Source organism: Otolemur garnettii, unplaced genomic scaffold (assembly GCF_000181295.1).
Source record: "Otolemur garnettii isolate 467f Iridium unplaced genomic scaffold, OtoGar3 scaffold00113, whole genome shotgun sequence".
Classification (NCBI taxonomy): Eukaryota; Metazoa; Chordata; class Mammalia; order Primates; family Galagidae; genus Otolemur; species Otolemur garnettii.
This window is the reverse complement of record NW_003852508.1, coordinates 2792718-2802914: the sequence shown is the minus strand read 5'-3', so window position 1 is coordinate 2802914 and position 10197 is coordinate 2792718. Positions and strand designations below refer to the sequence as shown.

Sequence of the window (10197 nt, the reverse complement as noted above, 5' to 3'; positions counted from 1 at the left end):
CCCGGCCATTTTTGGTTGCAGCCATCATTGTTGTTTGGTGGGCCCGGGCTGGGGATTCAAACCTGCCACCTTAGGTATATGTGGCTGGCGCCTTAGCTGCTTGAGCCACAGGCCCCGAGCCTGAAAATTGGTTCCTAAGGGAAGAAGTTCTTTTGCCTTAGTATAAAACTAAGATATACATGCAGTATATAAACAGATTAAATATAGCGTATCTTTGTTGTTCAAATGTCATGAGGAGCTGGGGAGGTTTAGGAAAATGTTTAAAATGGCTCCTAATGGGGAGATAATGAAAACAAGGTAGAGTAAGTGATCTGCCTGTGTAGAGTCAGGTATGTGAAGTACAAAGAAATGTGACTTTTGTTATTCATATTCAGGGGGTCAGTTCTAAGAAGTTTATTATTTTAGCACCTGATGAGTTTTTTGTTTTTTTTTTTTTAAGACTAGTTAAGTATAACAGGGAGAAGAGTGGGAGCAGAGTAGAACAGGAGTTTCATTAATCTGTAACTGACTCTGGTCAGTTGAGATCTTTGGACCAGCTTTATGTAGATTCTAAGCAAAACAATGGAGTGCTACTATATCCTTTTTTGATATGCCTTCCAAATAAATGCTATCCTAAAATATTTTAGAAAATACTGAGCACAGGGATGGCGCCTGTGGCTCAGTGAGTAGGGCGCTGGCCCTATATACCGAGGGTGGCAAGTTCGAACCCTGCCCCAGCCAAACTGCAACAAAAAAAGAAAATACTTAAACACATTTAGGATAACACTGACAATAACTAAATGAAAGGTTATCACCATATGAAGTTTAATGATAAGTTCAGCAATCAGAGATTCTTAAGATTTCTGTATTTGAGGACTCACTAATATTCACAATGTTAAACTTGTGTGTGCCCACCCTTAAATATAGCCCTTCTAGTAGTATTGCATCATTAGTAAATAAAATGTCTTTGTGTAAGTATATGCTCTGGTTGACTTAAACATTAACTGTCAATGCTTTTTATGTTCAGGATAACCAAGGCCAACTGCCACACAAATTCATGTTCCTATTTGTGAATGTAGGAAGGGATTAGAACTCTGAGAGATTATAGGTACATAGTGATTAATTAGCATCATCAGTGACTGCTATTTAGAGCTTAGATCAGGTGTCCTCAAACTATGGCCTGCGGGCCACATTCAGCTTGCCTAGGATATTTATCCAGCCGCTGGGTGTTTTTGCCACCGCTGCCTGTCCTACTTAGCATCCAGCTCATCCCAGGGCCCATAGTCCAGCCCTCCAATGGTCTGAGGGACAGTGAACTGGCCCCCTGTTTAAAAAGTTTGAAGATCCCTGGCTTAGATCCCACAATACAGTCTTCTAGTATGAAAGACAAAAGTTAACTTTTTTCTTTTTTTTACTAAAGAACCTCCTGATTATAAAAGTAGTACATATACATTAGCAGGTTAGAAAGTAAAATATAATGCAGCAAATAAAAATATTCCACAGACCAAAAGTAATGTTTATGTTTCATTGTTCTTTATTGAATTCTTCAATGATGATTATCATTCTTAACTTTTTATTTGATACCTCTTATTGAAATATGAATTATCAAAAGATTTTTTTTTTTTTGAGACAAAGTCTTACTTTGTCACCCTCAGTGGAGTGCTGTGGCATCATAGCTCAGAGCAACCTGAAACTCTTGGGCTTACGTGATCCTCTTGCATCAGCCTCCCAAGTAGCTGGGACTACAGGCACCTACCACCAATGCCTGGCTATTTTTAGAGATGAGGTCTCGTTTTTTGGTCTGGCTGGTCTGGAACCGGTGAGCTCAGGCAGTCCATCTTCCTTGGCCCCCAGAATGCTAAGATTACAGGCATGAGCCATCATGCCTGGCCTTCAATAGCTGTTTTTTTTTTTGAGACAGAGTCTCATGATAGCGCCCTCAGGAGAGTGCTGTAGCATCGCAGCTCACAGCAACCTCCAACTTTTGGGCTTAAGTGATTCTCTTGCCTCAGCCTCCCAAGTAGCTGGAACTATAGGCATCCACCACAACACCCAACTATTTTTTTTTTGCAGTTGTTGTTTAGCTGGCCCAGGCTGGGTTGGAACCTGCCAGCCTTGGTGTATGTGGCCAGTGCCGTGGCCGCTGTGCCATGGGCACCGAGCCGCAAATGTCTTTGAAAAAATGGTTTTATAAAACGATGATTTGCTTATGGATATTTTGTGGTCTGCTGAAGGTAATTCTGAATCTCTTCAAGTGTCATTTCCCCCCTAAATTTCTTTTTAAATTTTGAGACTGAGTTTTACTCTCACCCTTAATAGAGTGCTGTGACATCACAGCTCACAGCAACCTCCAATTTCTGGGCTCAGGCAATTCTCCTGCCTCTCCTTCCCAAGTAGCCGGGACTATAGGTGCCTGCCACAACGCCCGGCTATTTTTTGGTTGCAGCCATCATTGTTGTTTGGTGGGTCTGGGCTGGATTCGAACTCATCAGTTCAGGTGTAAGTGGCTGGCGCCTTAGCCACTTGAGCCATAGGTGCTGAGCACTAAGTTTTACTATTAAAAAATAAATATCTTTTCTATTTTAGTCCAGAGTTCACAAACTCGTTTCTTTCTTTCTTTCTTTTTCCCTTTTTTTGAGATAGAGTCTCACTATTTTGCCATTGGTAGAGTGCCATCGCGTCACAGTTCACAGCAGCCTCAAACTATTGGGCTCAAGTGATTCTCTTGGTTCAGCCTCCCAAGTAGCTGGGACTATAGACACCTGCCACAGTGGCCGACTATTTTTTGTTGCATTTGTCAATGTTTAGCTGGCCCAGATTGGGTTTGAACCTGCCAGCCTTGGTGTATGTGGCTGGTGCTGTAACCTCTGTGCTACAGGTGCTGAGCCACAAACTCGTTTCTTTTAAGCTGGATTGAGTCTTCAGCTATACAGTAGAACCTCCATAGTTGACCACCTCCCTACATTGATTACCTCCGACAGTTGACCTGATTTTCATAGATTGGACATGTACTGCATGTATGTGTCACAGTGGACCTAGTTCTTATGTTGACCACCTCTGTATTTTGACCAGTTTGTTACAGTCCCTTGGGTGGTCAACTTACAGAAGTTCTATTGTATTTTGTTATATTTGCTCTGTATTGACTCATATAATTTTAGGTTCATTTTTAATTTAGTTCCTACACTTAACAATTGAGAGAACTCATATTAAAAACTTGAATTTCTGTCTTCTTTTGAAAAGCCACATAGTCTTGAAATAGTAGGCCCACACTCTTCCATGACAGCCCTTGGCGGTGGCTGCCACCTTTCCATAGGTCATACATTTTCTAATGTGTCTGGTCCTGTCACTCCATGTCATCTCTCTATGGTGGACCAAGCTGTTTCAGTAATTTAGGAGCTGTGCCTTGCAATCTCTGTTTTAGGCTAATCCATATTACCATGCTTGTACTCTTTTGTTCGATACTAATACCATATCTGTTTTTGTCTTGCAGGAGAAGATGTATGGTCTTACGCAAAGGGACTTCCTCATATGTTTCAGCAGGGTGGTGTATTCTACAATATTATGAAGAAAACCATGGGTACAGTTAATTTCCGATTTTATTCTTAAATAAATGTCTCTACCCATTTATTGTAAAATTAACAAAGTTCAAATAGTATTCTACTAAAAATGTTTCCAAAGTTAAATTTGGGTTTATATTCTTCTTTAGCAGTTTACCTAGTTAAAATACATTATTGTCCTCCTGATACGGTCATATGGTCAGCTATGTTTTCTACTACAGTATTACTGAAAATCTCCATCTTTTTATTTTTTTTTTGGAGACAGAGTCTCAAGCTGTCGCCCTGGGTAAAGTGCTGTTGTGTCACAGCCTCCCAAGTAGCTGGGATTACAGGTATCTGCCACAACGTCCGGCTATTTTTTGCACGTAGTTGTCATTGTTGTTTGGCAGGCCCAGGCTGGATTTGAACAAACCCACCAGCTCCGGTGTATGTGGCTGACACCTTAGCCACATGAGCTACAGGTGGCGAGCCTCCTATTACTTTCTTACATATCTTTTCTTATTTAAATTGGTATGATTTTTAACAACTAGAGACAAATTGTAAAATTAGAAGCAGATTTGGTTTTAATGCTATTTGCTATCCCAGATCCCAGAACCAGATCATATCATATTTTTGTTGTTGTATTTTGGCTATAATTAGGACATAGCTCATTGTCTTCTACATTTTAAGAAACGGTTCATTTTTATATTTAGCTTCTTTTATATTGTGTCTGCATTGTTTGTAAAGACAAACACTTGTGTGCAAATGTGTATCTCAACAGAGTTTTACAGTCTTAAGAGAGAGGTTGCCAGGGTGTGTATTTAGACTGGACACATTTTTTTTTTTCAAAGATATGATGTGAATGCTTTTGGCCCCAGATTTATCACTCTGGATTATTTCACTGTTTCACCTTTTTGACTTCCGTAGATAAGTTCATAATCTTTGTTTTGTAGTTTTCATCTCTTGCTCATGCATTCTTTTTTCTTCTTTTAAAAACTCCTCTAACTTTGTTGTAGAACTATTCAAACATATACAAAAGTAGCAAGAATAACATAATGAACCCCATTTACCCACCTTTCAGCTTCAATAATTATCAGTACATCTCTACCCCCTTTCTCTCTCTCTTTTTTTTTTTTAAATGAGACAAAGCCTCAAGCTATTACCCTGGGTAGAGTACTGTGACATCACAGTTCACAGCAACTTCCAACTCCAGGGCTTAAGCGATTCTCCTGCCTTAGCCTCCCAGGTAGCTGGGACTACAGGCACCCGCCACAACACCTGGCTGTTTTTTGGTTGTAGTTGTCATTGTTGTTTGGCAGGCCTAGGCTGGATTCGAACCCACCAGCTCAGGTGTATGTGGCTGGTGCCTTAGCTGTTTGAGCTACAGGCGCCAAGCCTCTACCCCTTTCTCAATTGCATAGTGTTAAAGTAAATCTCAGATATAATCTCATCATTTCTAAGTATGTCAGTATGTATTTCCTTTATTTTTTATTTTTTTTTCTTCTTTCTGTCTCTTGAACTTTAGTATGTATTTCTAAAATTAAGGACTCTTTTCTTGTTCTTTCTTTTTCTTTTTTTTGAGATGGGATCTTGCTCTGCCCACCCCCCCCAGGCTCAAGTACACAATAGCAAGATTGATATGTCCCTTCAGCCTTGAACTCCTAGGTTCCAATGATCCTCTTTCCACAGCCTGTTGATTGATCTGCAGTTGGTCCTTGATCTTGGAGATTCAAAGAATGAACCTAGGGGCCACACAGATTAGTGATAAGATAGGATTTATTAGATAGAAAGGAAGAGAAGGAATGAAAGGCCCTGGAGTCTCTGGCGGAGCCCAGGAGACCCTAGTGGGAAGTCCTGAGGCTGTCTTTTGTCTAGAGGTTATATACTGTTTTATAAATTGGGAAGTCTTGACTTGGCAGACCTCAGTGATGATTACGGAATGAATGAGTGTATTAACAAATGAATCGGCAGGGTGTGGTGGCTCACCCCTATAATCCTAGCACTGTGGGAGGCCCAGGCCGGTGGATTGCCTGAGCTCTTGGTGAGTGTCTGTTGTCCCAGCTACTTCGGGAGGCTGAGATAAGAGAATTACTTGAGCCCAGGAATTTGAGGTTAAGACTGTCTCAAAAACAAAAAACAAACAAAAAAAACTAATGAATGTAGTCCTTCCAGCTCTAGGGCAAAAGGGCAAAGGTAGCAGCAGGGAGTCCACTCCAGAAGAGGCCCCATTTACATGAAATACTGGAAAAACTGCTTTTCTCCTCTCTTGGTTGTATTCAGAGAGTGCGGTTTGGAGAGAAAAGATCTGTTTGTTTGAGGCCTGGAAAATGGGGGCCCTTGTCCAGCTCTGAATGGGAGGGACCCTGTATCACTCTAAGTAGCTGGGACTACAGGCACACACCGTGACACCTGGCTATTTCTATTTTGAGTGGAGATGGGGTCTCATTCTTGCTCAGGCTGGTCTCAAACTTGTAAGCTAAAGTAATCCTCCTGCTTCTGCTTCCTAGGTGTTAGTATTACAGGCATGAGTCACTATGCCCATCAAAAAAAAATATCATTTTTAAAAAATATAATGTGTATACCAGGGGTCCTCAAACTTTTTAAACAGGGGTCCAGTTCACTGTCCCTCAGATCTTTGGAGGGCCAGACTGCAGGCCCTGGGATGAGTCGGCTGCTCAGCGGCAGCAAAAACACCCCATGGGCTGGATAAATGTTCTAGGGGGGCTGCATGTGGCCCTCGGGCCATAGTTTGAGGATGCTTGGTGTATACAGTAAAATTAACCCTTTTAGGTATACAGATATATAACCTTTGAAAAACACATATAGTCATATAATCACCACCACCATCAAGATAATGTTTCCATCACTCCAAGAAGTTCCCTTGTACCCGTTTGTAGTCAACCTCTCCTCTACCTACAGGCCCTGGCAACCACTGTACATGTTTGTTTTTTTCATATTACCATAGATATAGATAGGGAATCATAGAACGTGGTCTTTTGTGTCTTGCTTTGATTTAGCACAGGAATTGGCAACCTATGGCCTGTGGGCCATATCAGGTCTGCTACCTGTTGTATAAAAAGTTTTATTGGAACACAGCCACACATGTTTACATGTTGTCTATGGCTATGTTTCCACTACAGTGGCAGTGTTGAAAAGAAACCATATGGTCCACAAATGTTGCCCCCTTTTGAGACAGAACCTCAAGCTGTCCTCCTGGGTAGAGTGCTGTAGCATCACAGCTCACAGCAACCTCTAACTCCTGGGTTCAAGCGAGTCTCCTGCCTCTGCCTCCCAAGTAGCTAGGATCACAGGCGCCCGCCATGATGCCCGGCTATTTTTTCTTTTTTTTTTTGGTTGCATCTGTCACTGTTGTTTGGCAGGCCTGCGCTGGATTTGAACCCACCAGCTTAGGTGTATGTGGCTGGCCTCTTAGCCACTTGAGCCACAGGCACCAGGCCAAATGTTGCCCTTTATAGAAAAAAATGTGCCTGGTTATTTTTTTTTTTTTTAGCATAGAATATCAAGTAACAAAATTATGTTTATACATACTTTTTTTTTTTTTGAGACAGTGTCTCACTTTGTCACCCTTGACCGTGGCATCACAGCTCACAGGAACCTCCAACTCTTGGGCTTAAATGATTTTTTAACCTCAGCTTCCCAAGTAGCAGGGACTATAGGCGATGACCACAACACTCATCTATTTTTGTTGTTGTTGTTGTTGTTGTTGTTGCAGTTGTCATTGTTATATTAGCTGGCCCTGGCTGATTTTGAACCCTCCAACCTTTGTGTATGTGGGTGGCTCCGTAACCACTGTGCTGTGGGTGGTGAGCTTATACATACTTTTGAGATCTGTCTTGTTGCATGTAATAGTAGTGGTTTATCCCTCTTTATTGATGAGTAATATTCCATTGCATGGATCTGTCACATTAAAAAAAAAGTCCATCACCAGTTAAAGGATACTTGGGCTGTGAATAAAGCCACTAAAAACATTTATGTACAGATCTTTGTGTGGACATATATGTTTTCACTCTTCAAGTCTAATTTAATAATTTTTTCTTTTATGGTTTATTCTTTTTGTGTTTTCTCTGAGAAAGTTGCCTAATCCAAGTTCCCCCCAAATATGTACTCTTCTTTTGTTCTGGGGGTTTTATAGTTTTAGGTTTTATATATATTTATATTAGGTTTGTGATCTATTTTGAGTTGTTTTTTCAATAATGCTGCAGGTTATGAGTCAAGGTTTATTCTTTTAAACAGAAGGATGTCCTGTTGTTTCACATACCCTTTTTTCTCTCTTAATGTATTTATTTATTTATTTTTTAGAGACAGAGTCTCACTTTATTGCCCTCAGTTAGAGTGCTGTGTCATCACAGCTCATAGCAACCTCCAGTTCTTGGGCTTAGGTGATTCTCTTGCCTCAGCTTCCCGAGTAGCTGGGACTATAGGCGCCCACCACAACGCCTGGCTGTTTTTTTGTTGCAGTTTGGCCGGGGCTGGGTTTGAACCCGCTACCCTCAGTATATTGGGCCCGCGCCCTACTTACTGAGCCACAGGCGCTGCCCTCATGCACCCTTTGTGGAAAAGGCTATACTTTATCCCTTGAATTACTCTGATACTTTTGTCAAAAATCAGTTGACCAGGAATTGCACACTTAAAAATGATGAATTACACAGTATACAAAATATAGCTCAGTCAAGTTATTTTTTAAAATATATTTGACACATATATATGTAGTTCTAATTCTGAAATCTCTCTTTTTTGTTTGGTTGATCAATATGTCTCTTCTTGGGGGGCGCCTGTGACTCAGTGGGTAGGGCGCTGGCCCCATATGTGGGGGGCGGTGAGGAGGTAGGTTCAAACAAGCCCTGGCCAAACTGCAACAAAAAAATAGCCAGGTGTTGTGGCGGGCGCCTATAGTCCCAGCTACTCGGGAAGCTGAGGCAAGAGAATCACCTAAGCCCAAGAACTGGAGGTTGCTGTGAGCTGTGACGCCACAACACTCTACTTAGGGTGACAGGGTGAGACTCTGTCTCTTAAAAAAAAAAAAGGGCGGCACCTGTGGCTCAAAGGAGTAGGGTGCTGGCCCCATATGCCAGAGGTGTCAGGTTCAAACCCAGCCCCGGCCAAAAACTGCAAAAAAAAAAAAAAAAATTACATATATGTATCTTCTTTACTCAGTACCACATGTTGATTATTAGATCTTTATAGTAATTCTTGAATTCGGTGAGACTCCTTCATCTTTATTCTTTCTTAAAAGATTGTTCTGGTATTCTGAATTCTTTGTTTATCCAGTAAATTTTAGAATCATTTGTCAATTTTTACAAAAGTGGGGTGGCGCCTGTGGCTCAAAGGAGTGGGGTGCCGGCCCCATATGCCAGAAGTGGCAGGTTCAAACCCAGCCCCGGCCAAAAACTGAACATAAGTAAATAAATAAAATAAAATAAAATAAAATAAAATTTTTTTTTACAAAAGTGTCTGCTGGGATGATCTCTAATTTATACTAGTTTGACTTAGGGTTTTTGACGTTAGAATGGGTTTAAGTGAGTTTTTGACGTATGATGAATTTATTTTCAGTAGCATCTGTGTAGATCAGATTGTATATATCTTGACAACATTGAGGCTTTTTTTTTTTTTGAGACAGAGTCTCACTGTGTCACCCTCAGTAGTGTACCATGGCATCACAGCTCATAGCAACCTCAAACTCTTGGTCTTAAGTGATTTTCTTGCCTCAGCCTCCCAAGTAGCTGGAACTACAGGAACCTGCCACCATACCCAGCTATTTTGTGTTGCAGTTGTCATTGTTGGTTAGCTGGCCCTGGCTGGGTTCAAATTTGTCAACTTTGTGGCTGGTGCTGTAACTACTGTGCTACGGGTGCTGAGCCAATTTGAGGCTTTTGAGTCACTAAAATGTTATATTTCTTCATTGATTTAAGTCTTTAATTTTTTCATCAAAATTTTGTAATTTACAGCATATAGATCTTGCATATACTCTGTTAGATTTATATCTAAACATTTCATGTTTTCTTTGGATGCCATTATAAAAATGCTTTTTTTTTTGCAGTTTTTGGCTAGGGCTAGGTTTGAACCTGCCACCTCCAGCATATGGGGCTGGCGCCATACTCCTTTAAGCCACAGGCACCGCCCCCATAAAAATGTTTTTTAAAAATTCCCATTTCCTGTTGTTCATTGCTAGTACATAAAAGTAGTTTGTTATATATTGACCTTGTACTCTGTGACCTTACTAAACTCACTTATTAATCTTACCAAGTTTTTTTTTGAGACAGAGCCTCAAGCTGTCGTTCTGGGTAAGGTGCTGTGACATCACAGCTCACAGCAACCTCCAGCTTTTGAGCTTAGGTGATTCTCTTGCCTCAGGTACCCGCCACAAAGACCGGCTATTTTTTTGTTGCAGTTTGGCCAGGGCCGGGTTCAAACCTGCCACCCTTGGTATAGGGGGCCCCCACCCTACTCACTGAGCCACAGGTGCCGCCCTACATTGATTTTTGAATGTTGAACCAACTTTACATGCTGGATTTAATTTACTAATATTTTGTTAAGTTTTTATGACTGTGTTCTTTTTTTTGAGACAAAGCCTCAAGCTGTCACCCTGGGTAGAGTGCTGTGGCATCACAGCTCATAGCAACCTCCAACTCCTGGGCTCAAGCGAGTCTCCTGCTTCAGCCTC

General features: G+C 41.2%; 1 protein-coding gene across 1 annotated transcript in view; it reads left to right on the top strand.

Moving 5' to 3' along the window:
- The window catches only part of VCPIP1 (valosin containing protein interacting protein 1), a 37468-nt gene that overhangs the window by 14267 nt on the left and 13004 nt on the right, over positions 1-10197 (top strand). Inside the window, exon 2 of the mRNA XM_003797246.3 lies at positions 3470-3556. Coding sequence (XP_003797294.1) covers positions 3470-3556 — 87 coding nt within the window. The remainder of the gene's footprint in view (positions 1-3469; positions 3557-10197) is intronic.